The sequence below is a fragment of the Oncorhynchus tshawytscha genome, linkage group LG13 (genome assembly GCF_018296145.1).
Source record: "Oncorhynchus tshawytscha isolate Ot180627B linkage group LG13, Otsh_v2.0, whole genome shotgun sequence".
NCBI lineage: Eukaryota > Metazoa > Chordata > Actinopteri > Salmoniformes > Salmonidae > Oncorhynchus > Oncorhynchus tshawytscha.
In genome coordinates, this window is record NC_056441.1 from 57,602,658 (window position 1) to 57,621,849 (window position 19,192).

The 19,192-nt window shown below is 44.8% G+C and overlaps 1 protein-coding gene across 1 annotated transcript; it reads left to right on the forward strand.

The window, feature by feature from the left end:
- The first annotated feature begins 13,871 nt into the window (after nt 1-13,871).
- On the forward strand, nt 13,872-17,575 carry LOC112265305 (creatine kinase M-type-like). The gene is made up of 8 exons (XM_042296024.1): nt 13,872-13,979; nt 15,051-15,260; nt 15,508-15,662; nt 15,824-15,956; nt 16,065-16,236; nt 16,359-16,482; nt 16,680-16,869; nt 17,066-17,575. The coding sequence occupies exons 2-8, from the start codon at nt 15,071-15,073 to the stop codon at nt 17,242-17,244; spliced, it is 1,143 nt and encodes a 380-aa protein (XP_042151958.1). The 5' UTR covers nt 13,872-13,979; nt 15,051-15,070; the 3' UTR covers nt 17,245-17,575.
- The last annotated feature ends 1,617 nt before the right edge of the window (nt 17,576-19,192 follow it).

The window sequence follows — 19,192 nt, forward strand, 5'->3', positions numbered from 1 at the left end:
TGGAGATCATAAGCTGTGGAGTTTGAGTCGTTCAGTCAGTTTCCTCTTGATTGCTAGACATATCATACATTCTTTGTTTAAAAGTGTTATCTGACAAAGGTATTGATGTGAGTTTCTGTTTATGTATATTTTTAAATCCAGGATTTTGGAAATTTTACCGCAACCCCATTTTCATATCTGGCGACTCCCACATGGTTGTCACGTTCTGACCTTAGTTATTTTGTTATGTCTTTGTTTTAGTATGGTCAGGGTGTGAGTTGGGTGGGTTGTCTATGTTCGTTTTTCTATGTTGTGTTTTGAGTTTGGCCTGGTATGGTTCTCAATCAGAGGCAGGTGTCGTTAGTTGTCTCTGATTGAGAATCATACTTAGGTAGCCTTTTCCCACCTGTGTTTGGTGGGTGATTGTTTCCTGTTTTGTTGTTTGTGTCACCATTCAGGACTGTTTTTGTTTCCATTCACTTTGTTATTTTTGTATTGAGTCGTGTTCAGTTATTATGAAAGTATCATGGACACTTACCACGCTGCGTATTGGTCCGATCCTTGTTAATCCTCCTCAGAAGAGGAGGAGAAAAGCCGTTACAATGGTGTCCCCTAGTTTGGGACACAACACCATATAATATATATTATTTTGTATAGGCCCGGTATGTTTTTTTTTCTCTCAAGATTTGAGAAATTCTCCAGCGACCCCATTTTCATATCAGGCAGGCTAGTGGTTCGAGCATTGGACTAGTAAACAAAAGGTTGCAACGAAAACATGCGAACTCTCCTTCACCGCAGCCGAGGTGAGTAAAACATTTAAATGTGTTAACCCTCGCAAGGCTGCAGGCCCAGACGGCATCCCCAGCCGCGCCCTCAGAGCATGCGCAGACCAGCTGGCCGGTGTGTTCACGGACATATTCAATCAATCCCTATACCAGTCTGCTGTTCCCACATGCTTCAAGAGGGCCACCATTGTTCCTGTTCCCAAGAAAGCTAAGGTAACTGAGCTAAATGACTACCGCCCCGTAGAACTCACTTCCGTCATCATGAAGTGCTTTGAGAGACTAGTCAAGGACCATATCACCTCCACCCTACCTGACACCCTAGACCCACTCCAATTTGCTTACCGCCCAAATAGGTCCACAGACGATGCAATCTCAACCACACTGCACACTGCCCTAACCCATCTGGACAAGAGGAATATCTATGTGAGAATGCTGTTCATTGACAGTAGCTCGGCATTCAACACCATAGTACCCTCCAAGCTCGTCATCAAGCTCGAGACCCTGGGTCTCGACCCCGCCCTGTGCAACTGGGTACTGGACTTCCTGACGGGCCGCCCCCAGGTGGTGAGGGTAGGCAACAACATCTCCACCTCGCTGATCCTCAACACTGGGGCCCCACAAGGGTGCGTTCTGAGCCCTCTCCTGTACTCCCTGTTCACCCACGACTGCGTGGCCACGCACGCCTCCAACTCAATCATCAAGTTTGCGGACGACACAACAGTGGTAGGCTTGATTTACCAACAACGACGAGACGGCCTACAGGGAGGAGGTGAGGGCCCTCGGAGTGTGGTGTCAGGAAAATAACCTCACACTCAACGTCAACAAAACTAAGGAGATGATTGTGGACTTCAGGAAACAGCAGAGGGAACAGTAGTGGAGAGTGTAGCAAGTTTTAAATTCCTCGGCATACACATCACAGACAAACTGAATTGGTCCACTCACACAGACAGCATCGTGAAGAAGGCGCAGCAGCGCCTCTTCAACCTCAGGAGGCTGAAGAAATTCGGTTTGTCACCAAAAGCACTCACAAACTTCTACAGATGCACAATCGAGAGCATCCTGGCGGGCTGTATCACCGCCTGGTACGGCAACTGCTCCGCCCTCAACCGTAAGGCTCTCCAGAGGGTAGTGAGGTCTGCACAACGCATCACTGGGGGCAAACTACCTGCCCTCCAGGACACCTACACCACCCGATGTTACAGGAAGGCCATAAAGATCATCAAGGACATCAACCACCCGAGCCACTGCCTGTTCACCCCGCTATCATCCAGAAGGCGAGGTCAGTACAGGTGCATCAAAGCTGGGACCGAGAGACTGAAAAACAGCTTCTATCTCAAGGCCATCAGACTGTTAAACAGCCACCACTAACATTGAGTGGCTGCTGCCAACACACTGACACTGACACTGACTCAACTCCAGCCACTTTAATAATGGGAATTGATGGGAAATGATGTAAATATATCACTAGCCACTTTAAACAATGCTACCTTATATATTGTTTACATACCCTACATTATTCATCTCATACGCATACGTATATACTGTACTCTATATCATCGACTGCATCCTTATGTAATACATGTATCACTAGCCACTTTAACTATGCCACTTTGTTTACATACTCATCTCATATGTATATACTGTACTCGATATCAGCTACTGTATCTTGCCTATGCTGCTCTGTACCATCACTCATTCATATATCCTTATGTACATATTCTTTATCCCCTTACACTGTGTAAAAGACAGTAGTTTTGGAATTGTTAGTTAGATTACTTGTTGGTTATTACTGCATTGTCGGAACTAGAAGCACAAGCATTTCGCTACACTCGCATTAACATCTGCTAACCATGTGTATGTGACAAATAAAATTTGATTTGATTTGATTTGAAGGCGAGGTCAGTACAGGTGCATCAAAGCTGGGACCGAGAGACTGAAAAACAGCTTCTATCTCAAGGCCATCAGACTGTTAAACAGCCACCACTAACATTGAGTGGCTGCTGCCAACACACTGACTCAACTCCAGCCACTTTAATAATGGGAATTGATGGGAAATTATGTAAAATATATCACTAGCCACTTTAAACAATGCTACCTAATATAATGTTTACTTACCCTACATTATTCATCTCATATGTATACGTATATACTGTACTCTATATCATCTACTGCATACAGTGCCACTGACACGGCCTGCAATGAAAACATGTGGTCTCTCCTTCACTGCAGCCGATCACTAGCCACTTTAACTATGCCACTTTGTTTACATACTCATCTCATATGTATATACTGTACTCGATACCATCTACTGTATCTTGCCTAAGCTGCTCTGTACCATCACTCATTCATATATCTTTATGTACATATTCTTTATCCCCTTACACTGTGTATAAGACGGTAGTTTTTTTGTTGGAATTGTTAGTTAGATTACTTGTTGGATTATTACTGCATTGTCAGAACTAGAAGCACAAGCATTTCGCTACACTCGCATTAACATCTGCTAACCATGTGTATGTGACAAATAAAATTTGATTTGATTTGATTTTGATCCCTGAGCTGACAAGGTAAAAATCTGTATTTCTGCCCCTGAACAAGGCAGTTAACCCACTGTTCCTAGGCTGTCATTGAAAATAAGAATTTGTTCTTGACTGACTTGCCTAGTAAAAAATAAAAAGGGTCATGACCCCTACTTTGGGAAATTGCTGATGTACATAGACAACCCACTCAGTCATTACCCCATCTAGGCTATGTCATTCGGGTCAGTAGATAATCACTGTGCTAAAGTCACAGGTCAAGGGGAGGAGAGGAGGTATCGGTAAATAGACGACAGACAGACTGACTGCTGAGTCGATGCAATTTAATCAGCCAATCTGGCACCGGTGGATGGAGAACTTTACACTGTGGCACTAAACATAGCCCCTCCAGCACAAGTGACTGAACTGGCTCTGGTTTCAATGGATGTGATTTCATCACCCAAACTGAGAGACACTATTTTAATGGACCTGTTTACAAAGATGTATTTTGTTTCATGTTTGTGCTTGACCCTGTGTAGGAATAACATAGTATTTTAATAATACATGACAAAATCAAAAACTTTCTGTCCAAAAATGATGCAGAGAAATTAATCCATGCTTTTGTTACTTCTAGGTTAGACTACTGCAATGCTCTACTTTCCGGCTACCCAGATAAAGCACTAAATAAACTTCAGTTAGTGCTAAATACGGCTGCTAGAATCCTGACTAGAACCAAAAAATTTGATCATATTACTCCAGTGCTAGCCTCCCTACACTGGCTTCCTGTCAAGGCAAGGGCTGATTTCAAGGTTTTACTGCTAACCTACAAAGCATTACATGGGCTTGCTCCTACCTATCTCTCTGATTTGGTCCTGCCGTACATACCTACACGTACGCTACGGTCACAAGACGCAGGCCTCCTAATTGTCCCTAGAATTTCTAAGCAAACAGCTAGAAGCAGGGCTTTCTCCTATAGAACTCAATTTTTATGGAATGGTCTGCCTACCCATTTGAGAGATGCAAACTCGGTCTCAACCTTTAAGTCTTTACTGAATACTCATCTCTTCAGTGGGTCATATGATTGAGTGTAGTCTGGCCCACGAGTGTGAAGGTGAACGGGAAGGCTCTGGAGCAACGAACTGCCCTTGCTGTCTCTGCCTGGCCGGTTCCCCTCTTTCCACTGGGATTCTCTGCCTCTAACCCTATTACAGGGGCTGAGTCACTGGCTTACTGGTGCTCTTTCATGCCGTCCCTAGGAGGGGTGCGTCACTTGAGTGGGTTGAGTCACTGATGTGATCTTCCTGTCTGGGTTGCCCCCCTTGGGTTGTGCCGTGGCGGAGATCTTTGTGGGCTATACTCGGCCTTGTCTCAGGATGGTAAGTTGGTGGTTGAAGATATCCCTCTAGTGGTGTGGGGGCTGTGCTTTGGCAAAGTGGGTGGGGTTATATCCTTCCTGTTTGGCCCTGTCCGAGGGGTATCATCGGATGGGGGCACAGTGTCTCCTGACCCCTCCTGTCTCAGCCTCTAGTATTTATGCAGCAGTAGTTTGTGTCGGGGGGCTAGGGTCAGTTTGTTATATCTGGAGTACTTCTCCTGTCTTATCCGGTATCCTGTGTGAATTTAAGTATGCTCGCTCTAATTCTCTCTCTCTCGGAGGATCTGAGCCCTAGGACCATGCCTCAGGACTACCTGGCATGATGACTCCTTGCTGTCCCCAGTCCACCTGGCTGTGCTGCTGCTCCAGTTAACTGTTCTGCCTGTGGCTATGGAATCCTGACCTGTTCACCGGATGTGCTACCTGTCCCAGACCTGCTGTTTTCAACTCTCTAGAAACAGCAGGAGTGGTAGAGATACTTTTAATGATCGGCTATGAAAAGCCAACTGACATTTACTTCTGAGGTGCTGACTTGCTGCACCCTAGACAACTACTGTGATTATTATTATTTGACCATGCTGGTCATTTATAAACATTTGAACATCTTGGCCATGTTCTGTTATAATCTCCACCCGGCACAGCCAGAAGAGGACTGGCCACCCCTCATAGCCTGGTTCCTCTCTAGGTTTCTTCCTAGGTTTTGGCCTTTCTAGGGAGTTTTTTCCTAGCCAATGTGCTTCAACACCTGCATTGCTTGCTGTTTGGGGTTCTAGGCTGGGTTTCTGTACAGCACTTTGAGATATCAGCTGATGTACAAAGGGCTATATACATTTGATTTGACAATGTGTACTTTCTCAATCATCCTGGGACCAATCACATATAAACCTATAGTCTAGCTAGGACCTACCCTTTGACACATTATGATGTTGCCATACATTGTTGCCATACCTATTTGATCCTTTCAGATCTAGGCTATCAAGAAGTATCTAAGGTCGTGGCAGGTAGGTGTGGCAGGTAGCTTAGTGGTTAGAGTGTTGGGCCGGTAAAACCGAAATGTTGCTGGATCAAATCCCTGAGCTGACAAGGGACAAATCTGTTCTGTCCCTGCACAAGGCAGTTAATCCACTGTTCCCTGGTAGGCTGTTATTGTAAAATAAGAATTTGTTCTTAACTGACTTGCCTAGTTCAATTAAAACATTTTTAAAAATCTAGGGCAGTGGTATTCAAAATCCCTAGTGGAGGGGAACAGCAGTGGGACTGGTAATTTTTGTAAGAATTCATTTTTTGGAGGGGGGGGAACAAAAAATTAAGAGTATGTGTATGTGACAATATATAAACATTACAATTTTATTGTGTAAATGTATTTATTGGTTTCTTTTCATTTTGATAAGGGATGAAAATGTAATCAATTGAAGGCTATTTGTTGGGTTTAAATACCATTGGTCTTGGGGGTAGAGTTTGGTTTGTGATTGGGTGGGTTGATCCTTCTCTCCTCCAGTTACAGACGTCCATGTTGCAGCTACAGTATACACTATATTCTATAGGCAGCCTGATAGCAGGCTCCTAGCTTGTTTATAATTTTGACCATGGCAGGTAAGCTGTGGTGCCGACAGCACAGAAAATTCGTACATAGAAAATGTAATATTAGGGCCCTGAGATGCATACCACTGCCATTTTGAATAGCAACACCAATCCACACACAATCTTACAAGGTTATTTTGATTCTGTAATGTGTTAAAGTATTGAAATAGTGATGGCTATGGGAAGCTGGTTGTACTGTGAGGAGGCTCTGACACCTATGTGAAATTGAATGTTAAACACATTGAAGTGCTTTACAAATATCTATACGATCTAGTGTACATGCTACTACAATGCTACCCGATATCTTAGAAGGCATCTGAAAGTCAGACAGTGAGAGAAGTATAAACCAACAACACAAACCCCACCTCTCTGTCTAGTCTTTAGAACTCTACTTCATTCTATTCCACTTTGCAACAAAGTCACATATGTTTATGGTGTCCCCTTTCAAGGGCTGGATCTATTTGAAGGGTCTGCAAACTGGTAAAATGTTTTTTTCTACATAGGTGTACATGTTTGACACTGGCCGCTCAGAGGTCACACCATGTGTGGATTCCAAAGAAGATGTCACTGTAGCCCAGCGTTTACTTCCTGTATCATATTCTGTTTTGTATAGTACAGCCATCATCACTTGTAGGGAAGTTCTCTGCTCTTTCAACCTCTTCTAGGCCTCTTCTACCCTCTAACCTTCTAGGCTTCCCTAGATGTTGAAAACTATCCTATTTAAGAAGCCAATGTATTATCCTGTGCATGTGTAACGGAGTTGGATATGTAACCTCACTCCCCAGCTTGAAATATCTCCACTTGCGCTATAAAATTGCTAGCTTTTTGGTATCGTAGTTGGCAAAGACATTTTCAAGGGGGCGGTCATGTGTGTTTGCGAAGCAGAGGATCCAGGATCACTCCCATTGCACACGTGTAAGGAAGGAAGATAAATGTTAAGCAAGCACAGTGCCGCCTGTTACTCATTGCTTTACTTTCAATAAGCAACAAGCCAATTGTAGATTGACAAACTCCAGCATATATTGTGGAATGGTGGCCGTTTTACGGGCTCCTGACCAATTCTGTTTTGTGCATTTTTTTGTGCTGATAGTTTCTTATGAACGAAAATAGATTCTGGACATCAGCACAGCTATCACTAACCTCCATTTGGATGAGGACTTCTACTTCAATGAGTCAGAGGAGAAAGGCATATTGATTATTGTGGATCAGACCCGAATCCCCGACACACGAAGAAGGAGAAGATGGTGCTATAGAGGCCGGCGTGCGGGAACCCCGACAAGACTAAGTCAGAGAGTGGATCAATTGTTTGGCATCTAGCCGCAAGGCGCTACAGAGGGTAATGCGTATGGCCCAATACATCACTGGGGCCGAACACCCTGCAAACCAGGACAACTATATCAGTTGGTGTCAGAGGAAGGCCCTAAAAATTGTCAAAGACTCCAGCCACCCAAGTTATAGACTGTTCTCTCTGCTACCGCCGATGCACCAAGTCTGGAACCAACGGAACTCTGATCAGCGTCTACCCCCAAGCTATAAGACTGCTAGATGGTTAGTTATATAGTTAACCAATAGTTACCCGGAATATCTGCACTGACCCTTTTTGCACTAATCTCTTTTGACTCATCAAATATGCTGCTGTTACTGTTAATTATCTATGCCATTGCCATGCCAAGACATTTTATCCCTACCTATACAGTACCAGTCAAAAGTCTGGACACACCTATTCATTCAAGGGTTTTTCTTAATTTTACTATTTTCTACATTGTAGAATAATAGTGAAGACATCTAAACTATGAAATAACACATGTGAAATCATGTAGTAACCAAAAAAGTGTTAAACAAAGATTGAGATTCTTCAAAGTAGCCACCCTTTGCCTTGATGACAGCTTTGCACACTCTTGGCATTCTCTCAACCAGCTTCATGAGGTAGTTACCAGGAATGCATTTAAATTAACAGGTGTGCCTTATTAAAAGTTAATTTGTGGAATTTCTTTCCTTCTTAATGCATTTGGAGCCAATCAGTTGTGTTGTGATAAGGTAGGGTTGGGAATAGAGGATAGCCCTATTTGGTAAAAGACCAAGTCCATATTATGGCAAGAACAGCTCAAATAAGCAAAGAGAAATGACAGTCCATCATTACTTTAAGACATGAAGGTCAGTCAATATGGAACATTTCATGAACTTTGAAAATTTATTCAAATGCAAAAAACATCAAGTGCTATGATGAAACTGGCTCTCATGAAGACTACCACAGGATAGGAAGACAGAAAGTTACCTCTGCGAGATTTTTGGTGTGGGATTTTTGGTTCCAACCGCCATGTCTATGTGAGACACGGTGTGGGTGAACGGATGATCTCTGCATGTGTATTTCCCACCGTAAAGCATGGAGGAGGAGGTGTTATGGTGTGGCGGTGCTTTGCTGGTGACACTGTCAGTGATTTATTTAGAATTCAAGGCACACTTAACCAACATGGCTACCACAGAATTCTGCAGCGATACGCCATCCCATCTGGTTTGGGCTTAATGGGACTATCATTTGTTTTTCAACAGGACAATGAATCCAACACACCTCCAGGCTGTGTAATGTCTATTTGACCAAGAAAGAGAGTGATGGAGTGCTGCATCATCCAACCTCAACCCAATTAAGATGGTTTGGAATGAGTTGGACCGCAGAGTGAAGGAAAAGCAGCCAACAAGTGCTCAGCATATGTTGTTTGTTAAAGGAATCAACGGAATGGTACGGAATGGTATCAAACACATGGAAACAACGTACTTGACTCTGTTCCATTGATTCCATTCCAGCCGTTACAATGATCCCATACTCTTATAACTCCTCCCACCAGCCTCTTCTGAAGTACACACGTACACACTCCGATCACAGAGGAACTTTATAAAACACAAGGTGCTTTATAGGAGTAGCTGTCATGTGTGTGGAGACCCTTCCCCCTTCTCGCTCCCTCCCTGCTCCCTCCCCACTCCCTCCTTTCCCCTTCTCGCTCCCTCCCTGCTCCCTTCTCTCTCCCTCCCTTTCCCCTTCTCGTTCGCTCCCTGCTCCATTCTCTCTCCCTCCCTTTCCCCTTCTCGTTCCCTCCCTGCTCCATTCTCTCTCCCTCCCTTTCCCCTTCTCGCTCCCTCCCTGCTCCCTTCTCTCTCCCTCCCTTTCCTCTTCTCGTTCCCTCCCTGCTCCATTCTCTCTCCCTCCCTTTCCCCTTCTCGTTCCCTCCCTGCTCCATTCTCTCTCCCTCCCTTTCCCCTTCTCGTTCCCTCCCTGCTCCATTCTCTCTCCCTCCCTTTCCCCTTCTCGTTCCCTCCCTGCTCCCTGCTCCCTTCTCTCTCCCTCCCTTTCCCCTTCTCGCTCCCTCCCTGCTCCCTCCCTGCTCCCTCTCCGCTCCCTCCTTTTCCCTTCCTTTCCCCTTCTCGCTCCCACCCTGCTCCCTTCTCTCTCCCTCCCTTTCCCCTTCTCGTTCCCTCCCTGCTCCCTTCTCGCTCCCACCCTGCTCCCTCCCTGCTCCCTTCTCTCTCCCTCCCTTTCCCCTTCTCGTTCCCTCCCTGCTCCCTTCTCGCTCCCACCCTGCTCCCTCCCTGCTCCCTTCTCACTTCCTCCCTTTCCCCTTCTCGTTGCCTCCCTGCTCCCGTCTCGCTTCCTCCCTGCTCCCTTGTCGCTCCCTCCCTGCTCCCTTATCGCTCCCTCCCTGCTCCCTTATCGCTCCCTCCCTGCTCAGTGGAGCTTCCACAGCAGGGGCTTAGTGAGGGTCTAGTTCACGGGGACCCCGTCCCCGTTCTTCCTCAAGCTGCGGCTAGCTTTACATAACTGTTCCTCCTGTCTGCCAGCCCAGGCAGCTGAAGCCAAAGAGAGGATAAAGTGGCAGGCTAAATTGAGTGTGGCACTGGCCCAGAGTGCATCACTCTCTCCCCTTCTTCTCCTTCTCTATCGTCTCCTCACAGTGCATCCTCACCAAGCAGAACCTGTCTGGTCTGGCTTCACACCAGCACAGAGACGAGCAGAGCCCAGGCACCCAGGTGGAGAGTCCATCATGTGTCATGGAGGCCTCAGTTGGCAGAGCGGGCGTGTAAACCTGAGTTGTGTGCCCAACATGCAGTCATGGTAATGCTGTTGACCATGGTGCATTAATAATGAGGATGGATGGGGGTTGACTGGGCACACGGGAGGGTCATGGGGACATGGACAGAGACTAATTTGGTTAGTCATATTAGGGGAGGATAGGCATGACATAGCTCACAAGTTGAGGACTTGTGAGGCGTCTGTTTCTCAAACTAGACACTAATGTACTTGTCCACTTGCTCAGTTGTGCACCGGGGCTTCCCACTCTCTATTCTGGTTAGAGCCAGTTTCGCTGTTTCTGTGAAGGGAGTAGTACACAGCATTGTACGAGATCTTCAGTTTCTTGCCAATTTCCCACATGTAATAGTCTTCATTTCTCAGAACAAGAAAGACTGACAAGTTTCAGAAGAAAGTTATTTGTTTCTTGCCATTTGAGCCTATAATCAAACCCACAAATGCTGATGCTTCAGAAACTCAACTAGTCTAAAGAAGGCCAGTTTTATTGCTTCTTTAGCTGAACAACAGTTTTCAGCTGTGCTAACATAATTGCAAAAGGCTTTTCTAATGATCAATTAACCTTTTAAAATTATAAACTTGGATTAGCTAACATAACGTGCCATTGGAACACAGGAGTGATGGTTGCTGATAATGGACCCCTGTACGCCTATGTAGATATTCCATTTAAAAAATCTGCCGTTTCCAGCAACAATAGTAATTTACAACATTAACAATGTCTACACTGTATTTCTGATCAATTTGATATTATTTTAATGGACGAAAAATGTACTTTTCTTTAAAAAATAAGGACATTTCTAAGTGACCCAAACTTTTGAACAGTAGTTTACATACTGTACATGTACACACACAGACTTAAACCTGTCTTGTTGCTACTCTGCTGGGGGTTTAGATCAGGGGTTCCCAAACTTTTTCCCCCAGGGCCCCCTTTTTCACATGTATTATTGTTTATTGAGAAGGCCTATATTAAATACACCACCAGCTTGATTTTGTTTAATTTGAGGGACCTAGGAAAATGTTGTTTTGAAGCTCATTTCCTGCAATTCTACATAGTTTAACAAAACTCTTGACAGAGCCCTGACATCAACCCCATCAAACACCTTTGGGATGAATTGGAACGCTGACTGCGAGCCAGGCCTAATCGCCCAACATCAGTGCCCAACCTGTCTAATGCTCTTGTGGCTGAGTGGAAGCAAGTCCCTGCATCAATGTTCCAACATCTAGTGGAAATCCTTTCCAGAAGAGTGGAGGCTGTTCTAACGGCAAAGGGGGGACCAATTCCATATTAATGCCCATGATTTTGGAATGAGACGTTCGACGAGCAGGTGTCCACATACTTTTAGTCATGTAGTGTAATATTCCGCGACCAAATATGTTTTATTATGATTATTTATATGACCTCTCAATTAAATTATACATATTTTAGTTTATAGAAAGTGAATAGATCAATTGATAGTGAGAGAGTCACACTGCATAAGATTACTTCCCAAGCAAAGTCTAATTTATTTGACTCTTTGCCTTTGGAATGTCATAGTTCAGCTGCTGAATATCATAATGACAAACCAAAGATATTCCCATGTGCAGCAGAGTTGCATGTTCTTCGGGCATTTTACCGCTTGTTTCAATCCTATTTATGCTTTGTTTTAGATCAGTATAAACAATAGTGATATTTTTTTTGTTGCCCCCCCCCCCCGAAATGTTGGTGCCCCGCTATGGGGGTAGCGTCCCCTAGGTTGGGAACACCTGTTTTAGAGAATGCTTTGTTCCACAGAGTGTAGCAAGCTTGAAACATATTGCAGAGACACATTCCACTTCCCTCATTAAGAAATATGAACTTGGTCATTGAAATATGAACCTGGTCATTGAGTCTTCACACATTTGGTTATTACATTGAACCCCTCAGTAGTGTTGCAATAGAAAACCCCTGAGCACGTCAATAAGTACTGAGCTTAGCTTCTCTTGGCTGCCCCCTACTTTGCATAATGGGAGGGATTAGAAGTGTTTGCGTCACACCCATCAACAATTTTGTTGTCACAGGGGCTCTCTCTGATTTAATATCTGTCAGTAATTGCACTACTGATATGTAATAGATCTCAGACACAAGGCACCTGCTATGTTTCATACTCCTGCTGAACATCTCAAAATAATTTGATATAAAACCACTGGCTGGTACCCTTGCCAATTTCCCTCTTGTATTATGTAAGGTGCATTTTATACACGAGATCGAATTTTGAACACATTTTTCACAATAATAATTTTGATAATATATACTGAAGGAGGCTTGTGCACAAGGCCTCGACAATCCACCTCTATCACTCTTACCCTTTCTAAATCTGCTTCAGCAAACTTTGGTTGTATACAGTAGATGCTTAGACAACCTGGGGTGGCAGGTAGCCTAGTGGTCAGAGCGTTGGACTAGTAACTGAAAGGTTGCAAGATCAAATCCCTGGGCTGACAAGGTAAAAATCTGTCATTCTGCCCTTGACCAAGGCAGTTAAGTTAACCCACTGTTTTCAGACTGTCATTGAAAATAAGAAATTGTTCTTAACTGACTTGCTTAGTTAAAAAAAGATGCTTCAACTCAATCTTATGCAGTCCTTCCAACTAAAGAGTCTTCTTCTTCTATCTGTGTGTGCATGTTTGTTATGACTATCACCCCATGGGGACACAGCATCTTTGGTAGATTTGTCCTGACAGAATGGTTGGCACAAAAGCTCAGGGTAGAGGGTGGCCGGCATGGATTTGTAAGTACGGCACACTGAAGTGAGGATTGTTCATTCTGTCTAGTCATTGAGCTGGGAGGCCCAAGTGGCACTGTGCGGAATACTTAAAAAAAAACATCTCCTCAATAACATTGTTAAACCTTGTGTGAAATCACATTAAGCCTTGATTGACTATGAGCTTCAACAAAAACCTCTGCGAAGTGCAATTGCTCTGAATCCAAGAGGAGTGTGTCACACAGTTCCAGTTTGTGGTTCATATTGTCAGGTATTGTTTATGAAATGCTCAATGAAGTGGCTTTCTTCTTTCTCCTCTTCCGGTTCGCCATCTCTCTCAAGGGACCATAACCATATTCCTATGCAAAATCATATAACTTTTTTTTGACTGATTCAAATTAGGACCATGGGGGTGGGAATACGCACCAAACACACTACAGATGAATGAGAGGGAGCGGATGAATGACTGTAGGGGAGAACTCCCATGAAACCCCACAACTAGTAATATAATATATGCCATTTAGCTTCCGCTTTTAGACATAGTAGTTATTTGTTCCCCCAGGATCCCTCAATCTCTCAGTGTGAACACTTATAACAGTGTCCCCGGAGACTGTGTCTTTTTACAACTGTCGCTTTACTTCAACTGTCTCCTTCAACCCCCCACCTCAACTAGCTAATCAGAGGAGGAGGGGCACGTTGCCGTTCAGGGGGTAGGCACAGCTGTTGTACCGTCTCGGGTGTTGTGATGTAAGTTCATGCCTTTTAGAAACTAAACTGGGCATCAGGGGTTGCGGCTGTCCAATCGAGTGAGAGAATTCAGAGACAAACCGGCCAATGGGTGCAAAGGTCTGGGTATATAAACTAGGGTCTAACACCTGTCAAAGTTGGGTAACTCCTATATTGGCTTTGGTGGATCCCGGGAACGTTACCTCCTTCTTTTCTCTTGTGCAGGTAAAACCTACTAGGCAGCGAGCTTCTGGAAAAGAGTTTTAAGTAGAAATGAGAATTCCTGAAACCTGTCTGTCGCCACAGCACTTGGAATCCTGAAATCGGTTCTTCTTGTTTTTTTGCATTGGACTCCTCTTCAGTTTCTTGCAGCGTTTCCTAAAATGGAAGATCTACTGTTTTTTCTTCTTTAAACTACTTCTTATCCGTTTTTACTCATCATCCTCTTGAGTGCAAACCGTAACTTTGTTAAAAGTTTTGTTGGTAAAAAGAGAGCACTAGTTTGAAAACAGCCATGATCACTAACGGCTGTTAGTAGAGGAGGGATAGTCACAGGACAGCGGCTGGTAGATTTGTTACCAGTGGTGATCTATAGATGACACTGAGTCATTTTAGATATTTTGCTGAAAAAAAAACATGCAAAGTGAAGTATCGAGTTTCTATAATGTCTGCAATTATTCCACAACATGTTTGTAGTTCAGATGTTAATCTGAGATCCTATTCGTTCTGATTTGAAGGTCAGTTGTGCTAATGACCGGAGAATGAATCAAGTCAGTCTCTGGAACTCTCTGGTACCGCCTACTGGGGAGTAGCCAGACTAGGCTGAGGTGATGGTGTTTCCCTTGAAGGAATGGGAAGGTGGCTTGCATGCCAGTGTCAGAGTATAGCCACAGCAAGAGGGTGTAGAGTGGATGGCCTGGTCTAAAAATACCTTCTGCTGCTAAGTGCATAAAAGCACGTAGATCACACCCCTGTCCCTCTCCGTGGAAACATGAGGCGGTAGCTGGAGGGGTCAGGAGACTGATAGATAGGACACTAGGAGACTCAGTACTACAAATCACAAAATATGGTATATTTAGTGGTATTGGTTGTATTGTTAGGCCATTGCTAGGAGAGTTCCTTGTGATTTTTTTCTGAAAACCCATCATGCTCTCTCTTTTGTGGCACATTTCTGTTGTTAGGGACCCAGATACTGTTCTTTCACTATTCTTGAATATTTAGTTGGGAGGGCTTTCGTTACAGTGTGCCAGATCATCATGCATAGATTCACACTTCTTCCCCCTCTCCGTTTTGCAGGACAAAAGAGAGCCGCAATCATGCCGAAGAACTGCCACAATGACTACAAGATGAAATTCTCTGATGTAGAGGAGTTCCCAGACCTCTCTCTGCACAACAACCACATGGCCAAGGTGCTGACCAAGGACATGTACAAAAAGCTGAGGAGCAAGTCTACCCCCTCCGGTTTCACCCTGGACGACTGCACCCAGACCGGTGTGGACAACCCTGGTAAGACTTAGAAGCACACACACAGGAAGACCCGTCAGGGCCCTGTGAGGTCACAGGATAGGCATGTCCTGATCTGCTCTGATTGATGGCTGATAAGGGCACCTGAAAGCAAAACATTCTTAGTGCTATTAACTAATACACTATCAGCATGAACAATGAGACTGTTAGTAGTGCACTTTGATGGGGGGCCTGTTACATGTAGTTTTCCTGTGGCAATAGTTTTCACTTATTCTCTTTCTGTCTGTAGGACACCCCTTCATCATGACCGTGGGCTGCGTTGCTGGTGATGAAGAGTGCTACGAAGTCTTTAAGGATATGTTCGACCCCATCATCTCCGACCGTCACGGAGGCTACAAGCCCACCGACAAACACAAGACCGACCTGAACTTCGAGAACCTGAAGGTGAGTGAAGAAAGTGGTCATGGCAATCACATTTCTTCATTGATCCTTTTGCAAGCTTGATTTCTTAGCTAATATATAAGGCTGCAGTGGACCGTGGTGACTAGACAGCATTTGAATGACTTCCATGTGTAGAGCGACATAATTCATTTTCACGTTTACAGGGAGGTGATGATCTTGACCCCGCCTATGTCCTGTCCAGCCGTGTGCGTACCGGACGCAGCATCAAAGGATACACCCTGCCCCCCCACAACAGCCGTGGCGAGCGTAGAATGGTTGAGAAACTGTCCATCGAGGGTGAGTGTCTGAGCCCTCAGTAAAATCAGCACTATAAAAATCAGGGTCAGCTGTGCTGCCATGGAGCACGACCATGTCAATCTCATGTTCATGTCTCTCTCCCCTCAGCCCTGGCCACACTGGATGGTGAGTTCAAGGGAAAGTACTACCCCCTGAATGGCATGACCGATGCCGAGCAGGATCAGCTGATCGCCGACCACTTCTTGTTTGACAAGCCCGTCTCCCCCCTGCTGCTGTCCGCTGGTATGGCCCGTGACTGGCCCGACGCAAGAGGAATCTGGTGAGTGCCCAGGACACAGGCCCATACCAATACCCGAAACCAAAACAATACCATTGGTTAAACCAGATAATGAATGTACAGTATGTCCCAGTCATGTAATACGTACTCCCTCCTATCTGAAGGCACAACGATGCCAAGAGCTTCTTGGTCTGGGTGAACGAGGAGGATCACCTGCGTGTCATCTCCATGGAGAAGGGAGGCAACATGAAGGAGGTCTTCAGACGCTTCTGCGTTGGTCTGCAGAAGGTAGGCTAGTCACAGAGCCTACAGGACTGACACACTGTCAATACCTAGATTGTTCTTTATCGCTTGTTCACAACAATGGCAGTTGGGTTTTCTTATAGTCAGTAGTCGAAACACACATCCCTTTCGGTTGGCTATTCTCACCTGAAAACGCACTCACTGGAACATTCTCGTCTCCTGTCCTTCTCTACCTTGTGCAGATTGAGGCGGTCTTCAAGAAGCACAACCACGGCTTCATGTGGAACGAGCATCTCGGCTATGTGCTGACCTGCCCCTCCAACCTGGGAACTGGCCTTCGCGGTGGCGTGCACGTCAAGCTGCCCAAGCTGAGCACACACGCCAAGTTTGAGGAGATCCTGACCAGGCTGCGTCTGCAGAAGCGCGGCACAGGTACGAGCTACTCTCTTTACAGTCTTAATGCATGAAGTCATACTATACCTAGCAATAGTCCATAAAATGTTATTACACTGCCATTACATATGCATTTCTGAGGTGACTAGTAAAGCCATATTTAACCTGACATGTACATCATGGAACACCAGTGTTAAGGATTATGAAGACTCACCTTTGACCTCTTTGCCTGCAGGTGGTGTGGACACGGCCTCCGTGGGTGGAATCTTCGACATCTCCAACGCTGATCGTCTGGGCTCCTCAGAGGTGCAGCAGGTGCAGATGGTGGTGGATGGCGTCAAGCTCATGGTGGAGATGGAGAAGAAGCTGGAGAAGGGAGAGGCCATCGACGGCATGATCCCCGCCCAGAAGTAAAGCGGCACTTGTGCTTTTTGTATTATAAAAATGAGTAGCCTTGTCGTCACGTGGGCAGGAGACATCCTCCCTGGACTTTTCCTAAAGACACTCCACTCTGAACCAACTCTTTTTTTCCTTCCTTCAGTCTTTCTCTTCATCATTTATTTTTCTCCTTCCTCAGTCACGTTTTACCATCTGTCCCGTTCTTTTCGTAACATCCTGGGAATAAAGCACTATCGCATAGTCTGGTGCCATGGGCCATCGCTATGTTAATGCACCAAATCTTAAATCCGTTTTTTGGTTGTAAAAATGTATTGAGCAAATAAAACAAGCCCCAGTTAACAATCAACCCCACTGTCTGATGTATGGTCTCGAAACACACACACAGACCCTCGCACGTACACATTCTTGCTGCACACATACACACACACACACACACACACACACACACACACACACACACACACACACACACACACACACACACACATATAAACTCAGTGAGCGCAGCCTCGTAAATGCCCTAAAACCATGGTACAATTAAGCAATAAAACGAGAGGCCATGTGTTATGACATTTATATCAAGGCTGTGATGTGGTCATAGCCACGACGCGAAGGCAGGTGGTCATGATGACTTATAGGTGCTAAGACTAGTAGTTTTATAAGTAGTGGTAGTGGGTTGCTATGTAACAACGTAAACAATGCCACTTTATATGAACGTGACAATGTGTATGTTGTCTCATATATCATGGACAGGAGAGGCTCTAACAATGGGAATTCCAAACCGTCCATTACACATATGACCAACCTGTAATCTACTGAGACCACGTCAACCGCAGTGAGAACAAAAATAAACTTGATCCAAAATGTCAGAGTTTGAAAGGAGAATTTATTTTTGCTTCAACACAATTTTCCTATGAGACATGCAGGACTGCAGGTCATTCAGTCATTTCCATATTTGCACCCCGTTTTATCGATAACAGCGACTGCTTCAAACGCACTACTACTTCCTACCGTTGAAGCATGGTCCTAAGCTTTAAGCAATATATATGGGAATTGTTGGGCAAGAGAGGTCCTATTTTGGGCAAAGTTGCCCAAAAATTGCACAAAATCACAGCTTTCACATTTTAAGACATTTGTGGCCACCTGTTGCAACTAAAATCTCCCATGATTCCTTGCAACGGGAAAACTGAAGTCATTGTAGTGTCATGGATTACTATGTACTACTGCCATACATGTGTGCAATAAATCTTTTTGCCAAAAGGAATAAGGTGGAAAATGGTGGAGTTTGAAAACAACTGAAGATGTGTTATTGTGTTGGGCAGGCAGTCCAGTGTAGGCAGGCTGGCGGAAATGGTCAGAGGTGTAACAGTGACAAACAAGCACACTCTGTAATGAGAACATCATCCACTGTTGATGAATCTTTGAGCCATTTACAAAGGCCAGACAGACTTTCAGAAAACAAGGAAGGTTGAGGAACATTCAGCGACACCAACAACACAGTCTGAGCTGAGAAAATAGAAACATGGTTTAGAGATCTAAACTAGAAGAGCCCACTGCAGCAACTGGGAACGATGTTCTGTCATGTCTGCTGCTATGACCCACTGACAGGCAACAAGGATCATTACTGTATATTGGTGCAAATCAAAGCCAGTGACAAACAGTCAAGGCCGGAGTGAGTGACTATCTACCTGACTTGGATCAATTGTGAGCAGCTTGGAATCGTGGTTCATTTATAGAAGAGTGTCAGGGTTAATTTCAACAAGGTCACCCAGGGTCACATTCTAAACTACCCCCCTCAGCAATACAGAAGTCTGATTGGCTACCAGAAGGGAAGCTCAGTGTTGCCGAGGGCTGTGTTGAGGAGCAGTTCGGAACTCATCCTCCAGGGAACCACAGATAAAGGAATCAATGGACATAAATAGTTAATGCAATTCAACTAGCGTTGCTGTAGTTATTATAGTCT

Coding starts and splice junctions, on each gene's coding strand:
- LOC112265305 (XM_042296024.1), top strand. CDS start 15,071: ATGCCGAAGAACTGCCACAATGACTACAAGATGAAATTCTCTGATGTA. Junction 16,237..16,358: donor CCCGACGCAAGAGGAATCTG/GTGAGTGCCCAG, acceptor TCCTATCTGAAG/GCACAACGATGCCAAGAGCT. Junction 16,870..17,065: donor TCTGCAGAAGCGCGGCACAG/GTACGAGCTACT, acceptor CTTTGCCTGCAG/GTGGTGTGGACACGGCCTCC.